The sequence below is a fragment of the Drosophila ficusphila genome, unplaced genomic scaffold, assembly GCF_018152265.1.
Source record: "Drosophila ficusphila isolate 14025-0441.05 unplaced genomic scaffold, ASM1815226v1 contig_791, whole genome shotgun sequence".
NCBI lineage: Eukaryota > Metazoa > Arthropoda > Insecta > Diptera > Drosophilidae > Drosophila > Drosophila ficusphila.
In genome coordinates this window covers 6,554,876-6,570,259 of record NW_025064737.1, presented here as the reverse complement: position 1 = coordinate 6,570,259, position 15,384 = coordinate 6,554,876, and the positions used below count along the sequence as shown (strand labels likewise).

At 41.0% G+C, this 15,384-nt stretch overlaps 3 protein-coding genes and 1 non-coding gene across 4 annotated transcripts in view; 3 read left to right on the top strand and 1 right to left on the bottom strand.

Moving 5' to 3' along the window:
* Positions 1-1,259: 1,259 nt before the first annotated feature.
* On the top strand, positions 1,260-5,968 carry LOC108101025 (glycine receptor subunit alpha-4). Its single transcript, XM_017205192.2, is given in 6 exon segments — positions 1,260-1,558; positions 3,294-3,381; positions 3,442-3,896; positions 3,958-4,491; positions 4,494-4,606; positions 5,317-5,968. Coding segments are annotated over 5 exon segments (1,458 nt in total). The 5' UTR covers positions 1,260-1,558; positions 3,294-3,310; the 3' UTR covers positions 5,602-5,968.
* Positions 5,969-7,486: 1,518 nt separating this feature from the next.
* On the top strand, positions 7,487-13,022 carry LOC108101128 (plasminogen). Its single transcript, XM_017205355.2, has 7 exons — positions 7,487-8,033; positions 10,428-10,514; positions 10,578-12,012; positions 12,068-12,178; positions 12,249-12,561; positions 12,616-12,715; positions 12,777-13,022. The coding sequence occupies exons 1-7, from the start codon at positions 7,991-7,993 to the stop codon at positions 12,833-12,835; spliced, it is 2,148 nt and encodes a 715-aa protein (XP_017060844.1). The 5' UTR covers positions 7,487-7,990; the 3' UTR covers positions 12,836-13,022.
* A 660-nt stretch (positions 13,023-13,682) lies between these two features.
* The window catches only part of LOC108101127 (nicotinamidase), a 28,709-nt gene continuing 27,007 nt past the window's right edge, over positions 13,683-15,384 (top strand). Inside the window, exon 1 of the mRNA XM_017205351.1 lies at positions 13,683-13,959. The gene's annotated coding sequence lies outside the window, so the exon portion shown is untranslated. The remainder of the gene's footprint in view (positions 13,960-15,384) is intronic.
* Trnav-cac lies at positions 14,750-14,822 on the bottom strand. Its single transcript has one exon. It is a non-coding gene; the product is annotated as a tRNA-Val (tRNA).

The window sequence follows — 15,384 nt, the reverse complement described above, 5'->3', positions numbered from 1 at the left end:
TGTAAGTTAATTGGTACAACCCATAAATGTAATTAAAACGTTAACTGTACTTTATTGTAAACTATTGTTTTACAAAGGTTGTTTTTACTTTTTGCAATCGTGTCATGTAATACATTCTACTTTAAAGTATTTAACGATTGATTTTACAAATTTATGCAGCATACAAATGGTAAGCGCTTCACATTATTTATTACTTCCGACCTCACTAAATTGTAATTTTTTATATGAAAGGTATTTTTTTGATGAAGTATTAAAATGATATAAATTAAATTAAATTTATGATATCGACTTATCCTCGTTTTCCCTATTTTTTCTATATTGCTCACTAGCCTTTAAATTCTGATTTCCAGTTTGTTCTTCAAACCGATTATTGAATTCCCAAAGTGCTTTTGCACCTCATTAAACAGTTTGGCTCCGGATTTTTTTTCCTCGTCATTGTTGTTCCAATTGGCTCACTCCAGGGGACGTCAGCAGAGAAATCACAGGATTATCGTAGTGCTGCATTCATTAGCCAGGATCCCCAGGAGTTACACTCCCCTCGTCAATGCCACTGGCCCCAACTTTTGATGCGACAAATGCCACTTCTGGGGCCACTTGACAACTTGGGGAGAACTTGTTAAGGGGAGACTAACAAGCGAATTGATTGAAAAATGCTTAAAACTAAGGAGTCCAAGTGTGGACAAATACAATCAGAAAACAACTGCGACATATTCACGACGTTTCCTACCCAAATTAAAGATGTCAAATCGATAGACATATGTCGCATCCTGCCGTGATGAGAATTGAAGGTCCTGCCCTCCACATCTGGCAATGCATCATGAATTTCTGGGCAAGAAGGGTGGGATGACAACAATGTCGATGACGACAGAGCCAAGCAGATTATGTGGCAAAGGAGGCAATGCCAAAGCACTCGAGGAAATTATGTTAAGTGACAAACACACAGGCCCATGGCGTTGCAGCCCTGGTTGGGGAAAGGATATTTGCGTGTCCTATATATAGGCGCATATACAAACAAGCATAGCGCCAATAGTTCCTTGTTCTCCCAATATTAAAGTCTTCGCTTCTGGCTGCTTTCACTTTTGTTTTTCCCTCCAATCGGAAAAGGACTCACGCACACGTACAGACACTTATACCAACATTGCATCAAGCATCCTGCATCCTTCGTTGGTGAACTTTTCGTTCGTGCCTGGCAACGTTTTAAATTCAAATCTGTTCGCCTCCAACTGTCAGTTGTCAGCGAAAGTTCGAACAGTTTAGACGTTTAAAACGGAAGGAATCCAATCTTATATACAACCCAGTCAGCTATTAAATGTTAAAGTGTGCTAAATATTTAATGGAAATTATAATACATTTTTGACACCGCAGTGAACGTTTTAAAATATTTCGAAATGTTTACAAACCGTGGTGTTTCTTAAAAATGTCATCAGGGGCGTCAAGCTGATGGTTATGTAATCTCTGTGAAGATTCCAGAAATCCAACAGAAATTTTTCGCATCAAATACCAAACGACAGTGTCTTTGCCAAAAGAAAAGTTATTTCTGTATTCGTCACTAAGCTGTGTAAGACTTTAAGATTTTTTATTCTAATTTGTGTTCAGATTTTTAGGAGGAACTTAAACTATAAACGCAATTAATGTTTTAAATACGATCGTCAAATTTGTTTCCTGCTTTTAAAGTTTTTTAGATTTTGCGAAAGATTAACTTTAAATTTAAAAATTGCAACATTTTCAAAAACCTTACAAGTACGATTTATTCTTTATAAATTTTAGTAATACATTTTAGGCTAATAAAGAAATTACTGACTCTTCAAATTAAAAAATCTCATTTTAACATTTTATACAGTTCATTAAAAAAAGTATTCTTTTGTTTTAAAGTATGTAATATTTAGACAGGAGAATTATCGACCCCATAAAGTATTTAGACATTCTTGAACAGGAATATTTGTTGAGTAGATCTAGATATATCCGCCTGCATATCCGTTTTTTCGACAGGTTTAAAAATAGTATTACGGTTTAAAAATGGTAACCGTTGTATTGATTAATATTTTAAGTATATTCGGTATATTAAAAATATATTACAAATACAAAAAATGCCGAAAAAATATTCCCATTTTAATAATAAAATTCGAATTAAAAAATTGGTCAAGCTCTCGTTATGTCAATTAAAATATATTTAATTCTTTTTAAAACTTCTAAAATTATGAATAATTAAATGGGGCGAAGCTTATTAATAGGTTCATTATTTAAAATCGAAAATTCTTTAAGTTGTCCCAATTTCGCAGAAAAGAAAGCAAACCTCAGACTTGCGCCGCGCCGAGTGCCGTGGCAATTGTCCTTGTCTAATGGGGGCTCTGCAGCATTGGCAGGATTCTTTCATTGCCTGCTTTCTTCGCCGCGTTACTCGTGTAATACTCGATGGGAAGAGGGGGCGGTTAAAGGGATAGGGGAAGGGGCGTGGCATCCTCGCGAGCGCATAAAAAGGCGCATGGGCCACTTAAGGCACGACCGCGCCCACCGCACACCGCCCACCGCCCACATTCGGCCCCTTCGAGTGGCTTTAATTGTGAATTAAGACGGTATTGTGCAGCGGGTGACTAGTACAACTGCAGGTACCGCTGTCTGTGTCCTGCGGCCAGGGTTGCCATCCAGCATTTGCTCGGACTGAACGCCTGGCAATGCAATGCCGAGGCTATCCTTTGTCGAAGGCAACTGCCTCTTTGTCTCGGACCCCATTTTATTTACTTGGTTAAGCGGCATAATTGTTGCTATTTTCGTGCCAATCGCTCTCGATGCATTGTCAATGCCAGGGCGAACCCTTCGGAATCCTTTGATCCTTTCCACCTGGTGGCAAGGTCGCCGAACAGACTGGCAAATCGCCTCAAGTTGTTTGCATCGCCGTCGACCTTTTCTCACATACTGGGCAGGAAGAACCCTGAAAGTAGTACTTGTTCATATTGAAAACAGGCTTCAGGAAGGAATCGGGGAATTCCGATCAAGGAAACGGCTTATTAATTGAATTTTCTGTACTGTCCTTTCTCTAATTTTCATACATTGTAAATAAAAAATACCTAAAATTTATTTCTTAAAGTGAGACTATGTACATACTGGCTTAAAGTATTTATGAAAAATAATATTTTTAAAATTTTATTAACGCTTAAAAATGTTTATAATTGTTATAAGTTCTAATTCAGTTTTTTCATTATTTTGGAAGTATTTTATTCTTGAATATTGAATAACAAGTAGTGTTTTTTAGATGATAAATATTTTTGACAAACCTTTTTTTTCATGTGATACAGGAAGAGCTCAGTTAGGAATGGTGGTTCAAATAATTATTCTGGTGATCTGCACCATCTGCCTGAAGCACTATGCGAAAGCGGAGTTTCAGTGAGTAAAGAAAACGGAAACTTAAACTCGAATCAAATCTCGAACTTCCCCTAAAACCAGACAAAGTCTGGCCATCACCGACATCCTTCCCGAGGACATCAAGCGTTATGACAAGATGAGACCGCCCAAGAAGGAGGGTCAGCCCACGATAGTCTACTTCCATGTGACGGTGATGGGTCTGGACTCCATCGACGAGAACTCGATGACCTATGTGGCGGATGTGTTCTTCGCTCAGACCTGGAAAGACCACCGCCTGCGATTGCCGGAGAATATGACGCAGGAGTACCGATTGCTGGAGGTGGACTGGCTGAAGAACATGTGGCGACCGGATTCGTTCTTCAAAAACGCCAAGTCGGTGACCTTTCAGACGATGACCATACCCAATCACTACATGTGGTTGTACAAGGACAAGACGATACTCTATATGGTTAAGCTGACACTGAAGTTATCCTGCATTATGAACTTTGCCATTTATCCGCACGACACGCAGGAGTGCAAGTTGCAAATGGAGAGCTGTAAGAACTTTGTTAGGATTTTTAACCAGTTTAGTAATTATTAAAGATATCCTCTATTTAGTGTCCCACACCACGGATGATTTAATATTCCAGTGGGATCCCACTACGCCTTTGGTGGTGGATGAGAACATAGAGTTGCCTCAGGTGGCCCTTATTCGCAATGAGACGGCGGACTGCACCCAGGTTTACTCCACGGGCAACTTTACCTGCCTCGAAGTGGTCTTCACCCTGAAGCGTCGCTTGGTTTACTATGTCTTCAACACCTACATTCCCACCTGCATGATTGTGATCATGTCCTGGGTGTCTTTCTGGATCAAGCCGGAGGCGGCTCCAGCCCGCGTGACCTTGGGGGTAACCTCACTGCTCACTTTATCCACGCAACACGCCAAATCGCAGTCGTCCTTGCCACCGGTTTCCTATTTAAAGGCCGTGGACGCCTTCATGTCCGTCTGCACGGTGTTCGTGTTCATGGCCCTCATGGAGTACTGTCTGATTAACATCGTCCTCAGTGACACGCCCATTCCGAAGCCAATGGCCTATCCGCCCAAGCCGGTGGCGGGCGACGGGCCCAAAAAGGAGGGCGAGGGGCCTCCCCCGGTGGCAGCAACTCAGTGGCCAGCAAGCCGCAGCAGGCCACCATGTTGCCACTGGCCGACGAGAAGATCGAGAAGATTGAAAAGATTTTCGACGAGATGACCAAGAACAGGAGGGTAAGTGAACCAAACATATCAAGTTTTTCAACAGTTTACCTAAATTGAGTGCAAAGTTTTTCTTGAAGCTCAATTTAAGATCAAATATATATTCTTTCTGCTAATTAAGAGAGCTTAAAATTTGATTTAATAAAAGAATATGATGAGATACTTAAAATTGATACTTAAAAGTAAACATTATTATGAATTTATTTTGAGGGTTGGTAGTACTTTTGAGCATTATATTTATTAAGCCAATATTTCTATTATATTTCTATTATTGCCAAAAGTTTAATTATGCACAAATGACTTATCTTATATATATATTCTTAATAAGTTCTGGTTATATTTTTTGAAAACTCTTTTTGCTTTATAACTCTTAAAGAGAAAGTAAGTCAAGCTTTAGCACTTTTTTTTCAAACTACCTTTGAACATAAAAATTTACATTCTTTTACTCCACCCGGGAGCTTAGAGCCTCTACAATTTCTTGCAGAGGATTCACTATCATAGATTTTCGATCGTACCGGTGATAAGCCAGTAGCGACTTATCCTAGCGGTGGGGTTGCCACCTGGCGCCATCTAGGAGTGACGAAAGTTTTTTTTTTTATTGTTGGGTCCATAGTAACGTGGACGAGGGCGTGTGCGGGTCCGGGGAGAACATAAACACGGTTTAAGAACTTGTGAAAAAACATTTTTAAAAACACTTTGTAAAACTTTGAATAATATCTTAGATTGTGACCACAACCCGGCGCGTGGTGCGTCCGCCGCTGGACGCCGATGGCCCTTGGATTCCGCGACAGGAGTCGCGCATCATTTTGACCCCGACGATTGCGCCGCCGCCACCGCCTCCGCCGCCGGCGGCACCGGAACCGGAACTCCCGAAGCCGAAGCTGACCCCCGCCCAAGAGCGACTCAAGCGGGCCATCTACATCGACCGCTCCTCGCGCGTCCTCTTCCCCGCCCTCTTCGCCAGCCTGAACGGCATCTACTGGTGTGTGTTCTACGAGTATCTGTAAGATTCCCACTTCCGAGTCCTGCCCTGTACATACTTACTTTCGCTGGCCCTCTCTGGCGCTCCATCCGAGTGTTAAACGTTGATTGTTCGCATATATCGAAACGTATATCGCAAATTTACTCTTAAGCTTTCACGCACAAGCTTTAAGTCAATGAATTTTAAACATAGATGATTGTTGAACCACAAAACAGAAACAGAAAAAGAAACTGAAATAGAAACAGAAAGGAAGGATCTGAGGAGAACACAGGACAAATTACAAATTATCAATTCAATTCCTAAAATGCTTAAAGTTAATCAAGTGACGTAGTAGCTGATGTAGATTAAGTGAATTGTAATTTAATGTCTCAAACAAATGCTTTTAATTGTAAATAAATAGAGAATCCATTTAAAAGATTGTTATTGGAGGCGGATTGGGTAAGAATTGGAAAATGTTTACTATATTTATAGTGGAATATGGTTAAAAAAATATTTTTGTGAAGAAAGGATTTAAAAATAAGCTTAAAAGCTTACATTACTGATGAAAGGTAACTTTTGGTTGAATTATTTGTACCAAAACCGTTGGCAGGTAAAAAGCTTTTATAGTAAAAAAGCTAAAAGAAAGCTCTAAAAAGGGATACATTTTGGAGGTGCTACTTTAGCCAACTGTAAGTAACCCTATCCAGTATCTTCGTATCTTCGCATAATAATTTCTAAGTCGTTTGGCAAGACCATTCATTTTTTAACACCTTTTTCTTCTGCTTCTTGTGCACCGGCATTTATAAGTTTATTTCGCGCTGCTTTTTCTTTTAAAGGTGCCAACATTGGATAGAACAATGGAACTCGCTCGGTTTTCTACCGTTCGCAGTTGTCAAACAGCCGCAGGGCGAAGAGGAATAGACTTATGAATACCCAATTAATTATGTTGGTCACACGCTCCACACTTTTGCCTTTTCACGGCCGTTAGTGACGCCTGAGCAAAAACTAAGATAGGGTTAAAAGAAATGAAAACAAAAATGAACCTATTGACGCAAAGATAAGATGGATTCAACCAGATTGAAGAGTTGGCAGATCTGTGCTATCTTGAATGGAAATAATAAATTAACCCCAAAGCCTTGTAATTATTAACCATCACCTTATTTCCAGTAAATTTGCTGATAATTTTTTTGGGTTTCTCCTCTCTGTCGTTCGATGATCGATCATATGTTTCTGTGTGAATATGTATGTTTGCTGCGGCTTTAACCATTTGCATTTGAAGTAGGCCAAAGAGTTCGCTTCGTTTTGGGGAAACCACAGCATGATTCACCCAAAACCACATCGAACACGAGCCCAGTACTCGATGGAGTGGATTGCATTGGCAGAGGCTTCGAGAGCGGACAAATAAACTAAGGTTGCGCAAATTCAGTTTGTTTTTTTTTCGAATTGGGGAATACCTGAGGTTGTGCGCTATGTGGGCGTGCTCAATGCAAATTGAGTTGGCCTAATGTCCGAGGGTTCAATGAGTTGGCTTTTCAAGGAACGCAAGATGGCTAAATTGGTCTAATTTTTGTATTTCTTTTTCTGATGGGTTAACACAAACATTTTCGAACGACGAAAATCCCCAATTTATGTGGCTCTCTGAGAGCTCAAAGTCTCACCTATTGCACAGACAATGCCCAAAGTCTGAAGAAAGTAAAAATCCAGCTGACAACCTCACGGCTACCGTCGCGGCTCTTAAGTTCCCCCAATTCCCCCCTTTTAAAAGCCGAAACGAAAACGAAACGAAATGCTCCATCGACAATAACAACAATAAAGGCCAAAGCTGCCTGACAACGACGCCACAAAATGTTATGTTGTTGCTGCTGGTGTGCTGGTGTGATGTTGTCTTCGGCTTTTGCAGTTTCAGTTTCAATTTCAGTCGAACTCGGGCAGCAACGGCACACGGAAGCAGGCCGCACTCCGTTCCAACTCCGAAAAAAACCCTTTAAAGGCCCGAATATAAACCGATCATAAGCCCAACTGCAATTGGACTTCGTTGTGTTAACTACCGCCAATAACACCTTGCTTAACTCGAGCGGGGAGCAAAAAGTGAAATTCGTGCACTTTTCACCGCAATTTCGCAATCGGTTCGGGGCCTAATAAAAATAAATATTACAAAATTCAATTAAAGCAATTGGCGGCTCGTAAAAGTTTACATCAAGGCTAAATTGTGGTTAAGCTAAGCCGAGATAACGAAACCGAAAAAAAAATCGTCGCCGCAGCTTAACACTTTTAACACTTTCATTTTCGTTCGGAATCGCTTTCGTTGGGTTCGTCATCGGCTTTCGTTGAGTGTGTTAAATAATAGTAAACAAAAAAGTGAACGAAACTACCACATTTTTCGGCAAATGCTCAGCGGTCTTGTGAACTGAAAACGGAAACTGCATTTTAAGTTGATGTTCGGCAAGATGCAAACGAAGCTCTTTCTGCTCTGCCTGGGTTGGTATTCAAAATAACAAAACAAGATACAATATTGGCCCCGAAATTAATAGATAATTAACCTAGTTTTGGGCATCCCGAAATTCATTTGAAGTTTTGTAACAGTTTATGATCGGCTTATGGTTAATTTGTGCTAATGTGCTGCGCAAAAAATAACAAAGGAAAACAAAAGACTTAGGCAACGAACTTGCGCATCCAACGAAAGTCTGAATGCAGCTGATGATTGGGACTCGATGTTTTTGCTTTGTTTTGTGGTCATCATCATTACTCGTGCAACGTGAGGTGGCTTGCAACTTTCTTTGCCCGCCACTGCCAATAAAGCTTCCGCTCAGTGACGTCAGAGGCAAAAACCAGCTGGCATGCAAATCACATAGATACGGACACCAAGGCCAATCGGAGATCTCCCCTGGCCCGCTGTACATATTGGTGTACGTGTTTCTTGGTATTACCGCAACGCCAGGCTTGACCATCTATTATGCAACAACAAAAAGAAAAAAAAAACTTGTCAACGCCGCTATTTGTTGGCGTTTTGGTCGTGTTGGCCGTTGCCGGTGCCAAAACTCCACTCCAGGCGAGTTTGCCGAAGGCCTGACCATGAAGTGTTCAATTTTATGTTATTTCTGCCGCTTCGGAAGTTAGTGCAGCTGCTGGTGTTTCTTTTGGATCCCCTCAGCCCCTCTGTGTGGATTAGTTGCTGGGTTTCCAGCAGCGTTGACATCTCAACTGCTTTCTTGGGGATTTTCACTTTCGTTTGCCAAGCAATTACGGGAAAATTTGTTAGCCGGGGCTTACGAAGCTCTTGGCCTTGTCTTAATTGGATTAAGTTTCAATCTTATGCCAGAAAGTTGTCTGGAAAATTAATCGATTCCTTAGTCGGATAAGTATTTGTTGTAGTCAAAAAATAATCAATAAATATTTAAATTTAATTAAAATGTGCTAAACATTTTTTTAGCTGATTTTTTGATTTTATTATATTTTTTAAAGTTCAGAAATGGTTCGAAAAAGAAACACAGATAAAATAGCGAATATATGTATTATTTTATTAAGTTTTCTTTTTCTGTAGACAGAATGTGCGACAATTTTTTGGGTCAAAATGCACAAAAGTCCGAACAACAATGAGCCGAAAAGAGAGCACGTATCCATAGCAAATGTGCTTAGTCGGTCTAGGGCCTCCGGGGCATTCACTTTTCCCAAGAAATCATTTCTATATAAGCCCTATAATTGGCCAATATTTCATTGTGTTGGGGTGCGCAGCAACAAAATAAAGCATTGCCATTTGGTATGGGCAATTTTATTCCAAGTGAAAGTGGCAAAGTTGCAGTGCACACCTCGAAAAATGTTAATGAGCCGCCTTCGAATCTGGCATAAAAGCAAAACAAGAAAATCAAAATAAAGCAGCAAAAAGGCGAAATAAAACCGAAACTGTAGCAGCTTAACCCAAATCACTGCAAGATAATCAATTTCATTTTCCTGCGCTGCGAGGTGAAATCTTTTAGCGACCTTGAGGCGTGTTAACTTACATAAAGAATCACCCGGGAATAAATTCCTCTTGTGGCAGATGTTCCCCACCAAAAATTGTCAAGTCATTAAGCAAACGAAGGCAAGCCCTCCAAAAAACCCAAGCAATCCAAGCCCAACGAGGTGACATTATGTCACGGCAGTCGAGCAAAGTAAACTGAAAACTAAATAAACATTAAACGGTTCAGTTGAACGACGACATACTTTCTCATTTAAGGGACAAGGGAGGTGGGGGAGGTAAGCAGATGCGTAATGCCAATTTGTGACATTATTCAACCGGCGACGACATCGAGAGACTTTGCATAGGTCCATTGTTGGGTTTGAAATGAGTTAGGTCAGTTAGGAGCTCGCGGATCTCCAGTGCTTCCTGCTTTTAAGTCGCATTAATACATTGTAGCGAACAGTGCGTTTCATAACTGCCAAGCGACAAATTGCAAGTGCATGAAGTAATGACAGAAAGAAATACAATCATAATGATTTTCATTTAAAAAATCAAAACAAAGTGTTGAAGAGTTATTCATGGGATAGGGTCTTGAAATACAAAATATTATAATATTTTTCATATTAAAAGCTGTACAAGAAAAAACTGTGAAGTGTTGCTCAGAGTAGAATTTTTTAAATGTAATTATAATAATTTTTGTTTGATTAAAATGCAAATTTATGAATGAATTGGTTTTTGTCTGAATTCCTCTTCATAGATTTGATGCATAATATTTTATTTTTGTTTATATAAATTTAATATTCTAATGCATTAAGCTATCTTAAAATACCCCAGTTGATTGAATAATATTGGTATTGGCCGAAAATTGTATAATTTAAGTATTACCTGATTTTACTTTTGGTAAAATACATGCCTATTTTTTGTCTACTTTGCAGTCATCTCTGTGGGATCATTTGTGCCCGCTGAAGGCCAATCAGGTGACGCCAACGATGAGGAGCAGCCTCTCCATCTGACCAACGACGGTAAGTGTGATCAATATGCGGTTCGCTGTGCACGGACATTCATAACTTTAACCCTTAAGGCAGCGTCTTTCTTTCAGCCGCATCTGCACGACCGCCGACTGGGTCGCCAGCTGGATGAGGACCTGGGTCTGAGCCAGAGTTCCACCGGGAGTGGCAGCAGCAGCAGTCAGTCTAGTTCCACCTACGAGGATGAGGACGATGTCGAGGGGTCCAGCGAGTACTACGATAGCGACGAGGAGCAGACGGAAGGCAGCAACGAATCCCTGCCCAGATTGCTCTCGCAATCCACATTCAATCGCATCTCGGAAACCTTGGGAGCCCTCAACCATGTGGGTCACATGCTGGTGGACATAACGCGCGGTGGACAGGATCAGGCCAAAACAGAGGGCCTTGAGAAGAGCGAAGATAAGAGCCAACCTGATAGTTCCTCCGCCTCAACTTCAAGTGGTTCCAGCACTACAGAAGTTTCCCCTTCTTCTGGTTCCTCCCCCCAAGGAAAATCGGAACCACTTCCCGGAGTCTCAGATAAACTTTTGGACCCCCTTCCCATAACACTCTCTGCCAATAGTTTACTGCCAGCTGGCAAGCCTGCTAATCTAAGTGTTATCCAAGTGGCCACTAAAAGAATCGGAGTGGATGACTCCTCTCCCATGTTTGTGGAGAACAAGGAGGTTAAGCTGAAGAAGAAAAAGAAGAAGAACAAGAACAAGCAAAAGGTGAAGAAGCCCAGTGAAGAGGGAGTCCAGAACCCTTCAGTCCAAGGAGTCCAGCAATCCCAGCAGAAGATCAAGATACCAACCACTCCGCGCACCACAACGAGCACCACGACCACCGAAGCAGCCATTACCTTGAGTCCCTTGGATCGGATAGAGGATGGCAGTGATGAGGCAGGAACCGGCAAGGATGTGGAGAACTACTGCAAGACGCCGAGTGGAAGACGAGGACGTTGCGAGGATCTCAGCAGTTGTCCTGCTCTTCTGCTCAATCTCAGCAGCTTGCGGGAATCTCTGTGCTTTAAGAGTCTCTACGTTCCGGGAGTCTGTTGCCCCATCTCCTCTTCGTCCACTGTCTTGACCACCCAGAAACCTCTGCGGTTGACCACACGACCTACTACCACCACCAGCACCACCAAGGCCACGCAACCCACCAAGAAGAGCACAGCTCGACCCACCACGCGACCCACTTCGGGTTTGGTGCTAATTCCCCAGAAGAAACCGCCTACGTCGACGACCACCACCACAACTGAGGTTCCTCTGGAACCCGAGGGTCTGGAGGAGATCGGCAACAACATCGTGGATCCCGAGGAGTGCGGCCAGCAGGAGTACTCCACGGGCAGGATTGTGGGTGGAGTGGAGGCCCCGAATGGTCAGTGGCCTTGGATGGCGGCTATTTTCCTCCACGGACCCAAGCGCACGGAGTTCTGGTGCGGTGGATCCTTGATTGGCTCCAAATATATTCTAACAGCTGCGCATTGTACCCGAGATTCAAGACAAAAACCGTAAGCAGTAGAAGGAATAATATTGAATAATATTTTAAACTTGATTAACTTTCAGTTTCGCTGCCCGCCAGTTTACAGTAAGGTTGGGCGACATCGATCTCTCCACGGATGCCGAGCCCTCTGACCCCGTGACCTTTGCTGTGAAGGAAGTGCGAACCCACGAACGGTAGGTTCCTTTATCTAAGGAGAAATTATTGTTATGTATTAAATAATATTATTTGATACTTAAAATACAGCTTCTCCCGCATTGGTTTCTACAACGATATTGCCATTCTGGTTCTGGATAAGCCCGTTAGGAAATCTAAGTATGTGATTCCCGTCTGTCTGCCAAAAGGACTTCGCATGCCGCCCAAGGAGCGCCTTCCAGGACGAAGAGCCACCGTTGTGGGTTGGGGAACCACCTATTACGGCGGCAAGGAGTCAACCAGCCAAAGGCAGGCGGAACTTCCAATTTGGCGGAATGAGGACTGCGATCGCAGCTACTTCCAGCCCATCAACGAAAACTTTATCTGCGCAGGATACTCCGATGGAGGAGTGGATGCCTGTCAGGTGAGTAGTTGGAAAGGTTTCTAGTATAATGTATGACATTTTCCTTTCAAACAGGGCGACTCTGGCGGTCCTTTGATGATGAGATATGACTCCCACTGGGTTCAACTGGGAGTGGTTTCCTTCGGCAACAAGTGTGGCGAACCTGGTTATCCAGGTAAGTTAATCTACAAATATGATTTCTGAACAATTCTTATAAACTTCCTTGACTTTTATAGGGGTCTACACACGTGTCACAGAGTATCTGGACTGGATACGCGATCACACGCGGGATTGATATACCACCTGATCCAACCGATCCACCTTAGCCGTAACTGTAGGATTAGGATTATGTACGCACTAGTCTATGTACTCTTAATGACCCCCTCCTCCTCCTCCTGTTCTATGTGCAGTGTCCTATTTATTAACCGCATACCATTGCTATGATGAATGGCATTTGTTGACTAAATTATTAAATATTTAATTTTGATAAATAAATAACTGAATGAAATCTAATGGGGAATGGCATTTGATGACTAAATTCTTAAAAATAATTATGATAGGTAAAGAACTGAATGAAAAAATGTGTTTTTGAATTTAGTGCTTAATCCGAAGTTGAATCAATTTCTGTTTTTTTTAATTTTAGTGATTAACTTGCTGTTATACATTCAAAGTTGGAATGACTATTGTTTTTAAATGGGAGTCACTGTATGCAATTTATCAAATTGCATTATCATAAGTACATTTTGCTGTAATGAATCAATTCATTTTATAAAATTTGCAATGTAAACAAAAGCAAATGATTCATCGCTATTTAAGTTAGATAAACATTAGTTGCAGTTGTAGTTCGATAAACTGTGCAAGTGTTTAGTTTTTACTTGGAGGGTAAATCAAACAAAAGGGCTATGTGTGTAATCATACAAACATTGTGGTTGCGTTAAGCTCATGATGTTCTGGAAGTTATCAATGGGGATGTGACTAACTGATAAGTTCATTCATTCGCATAGTTTTTTTTTATCACCTACGCGGAATTACTTTGTAAATAAACGTGAGCAATTGCATAAGGTTCTCTCTCTCCTTTCGCCGGTTCCCTTGTTCTCTTCAGTTACCGGTTCTCTCCAATAGTTCTCAGTTGGCAATAAGCTTTCACAGCTGACGGACGCGAAATTTTCCCTCCAACCGGCAAGTGTTTCGCATATCTCGGGAATGTTACCAATACCCCATAAAATCGACTACCTCAACGAATTCCAAGTGTTTGAATTAAAACTTGTACTTTCGGTGAAGATTTACAGCACATATAAATCATAATACTGTACAATTACCGCTGATAATCACAAATTTGACATTGGTTCTGTTTCTGTGCGTGCACTTGAAAGCTCAGTGTGTTTTGTTTATGCAAAGCTTTTTTAGACAACACGCGTGGTGAGTACATTAAGAGAAATGCTCTCTTGTGAAATGAAAGTGATTCACTTGGGAGTGGAAAGGTTCAATAAAGTCAAGGTAACTCTGTTGGGGACTTAATCGACGAGATTCAAAAAATTAGACGGCATTCTTTTTTTTTTTACTAAGTTATTGGTAAAAAATAATTTAATTTCTTCTATGTTGGGTAGTGTAAAGCTAAAGCTTTAAGTTCAAGCATACATATGTTATGTTAAAAAGCTTTATGATTCTGTTAAATTAACACCAAACATTTCAATTATTGAAAAAACTAACTACGAAAACATAAAAATGTTATTGTACAATTGTTATCAATAATGTTATGGAGTGTAGTCTTAGGTATATATTCCATGAAGATAATACTATTACAACAGGGTACCCATTATTCAGTATGATTCATCGGATTGTTAATTGGAAGCTAATTATTGGAAAGCTAATTAAATATCTGTTTTTTTTATAAAAGGCAGATGGGTAGTAAATTGCTTAAACGATAGACAGTCATTCAATATGGCCATTATTAAATAATTTATAAATTTATGTGTGCGGAATTAGTTATTTATTGAATTAGTTACCAAATGTAGCATTTATTAGCGTTATTTATATAAAAGAAAGTATGTACTATAGCACTTACCAATGTCATTATTACAAAAAAAGGAGTGGGTGCACACTTACCAACATAACTTTTAATTAATAAAATTGATTTTTAATTATTTATTAATGTGAAAACTGTTAGGAAAATATAAGCTAATATATTTGAAAAAAAAAGAATTCGGCTTGTTCCCGCCCGGGTTCGAACCGGGGACCTTGTGCGTGTGAAGCACACGTGATAACCGCTACACTACGGAAACAACTGAAGAGTTGGCGGCAAAAAACGCAACTCAAGTTTAGCTATCGATAAAGAAACGGGTCGAATATCTTCAGATCGTGGATTTCTTAAGGTGCTTTCGCCAATCACAATGAACCCATTTCTTTGCCTTGTCATTCCGCTCTTAATTAGCCTTTATTTGTCCCCTCTTCACGGAGCCCAACACAATTGGCCAGCATTTATGGTGGGAAAGGGGCGAGCGAAAGGCATTCATGGCATGCCTGAAACACGCTGACCAGATTACCAACCAAAGCGCCAAGGGCCGAAAGGTGGCTATTTTGTGGGTCGGGGAATCGGCTGGCCCACCTTTAAATAAATTCGAGCACGCTGATCCTTGATTAAAATTCCTATTGTCTGCTTTGGTCCTGCCAAGATTTCCTCTCCCTTCATTGCTCCGCTTTGTGCTTCTCCGTGAACGTAATTAATATGCAGGCCAGAACGGACTCTAACTGCTCTCTGGCACTCGTTATAATTACGCATTTAAATTGGCACAAAGGTTGAGGCCAGACTTGAACAGGGAGCGCACTTGGAAAAAAGTAGAAGAA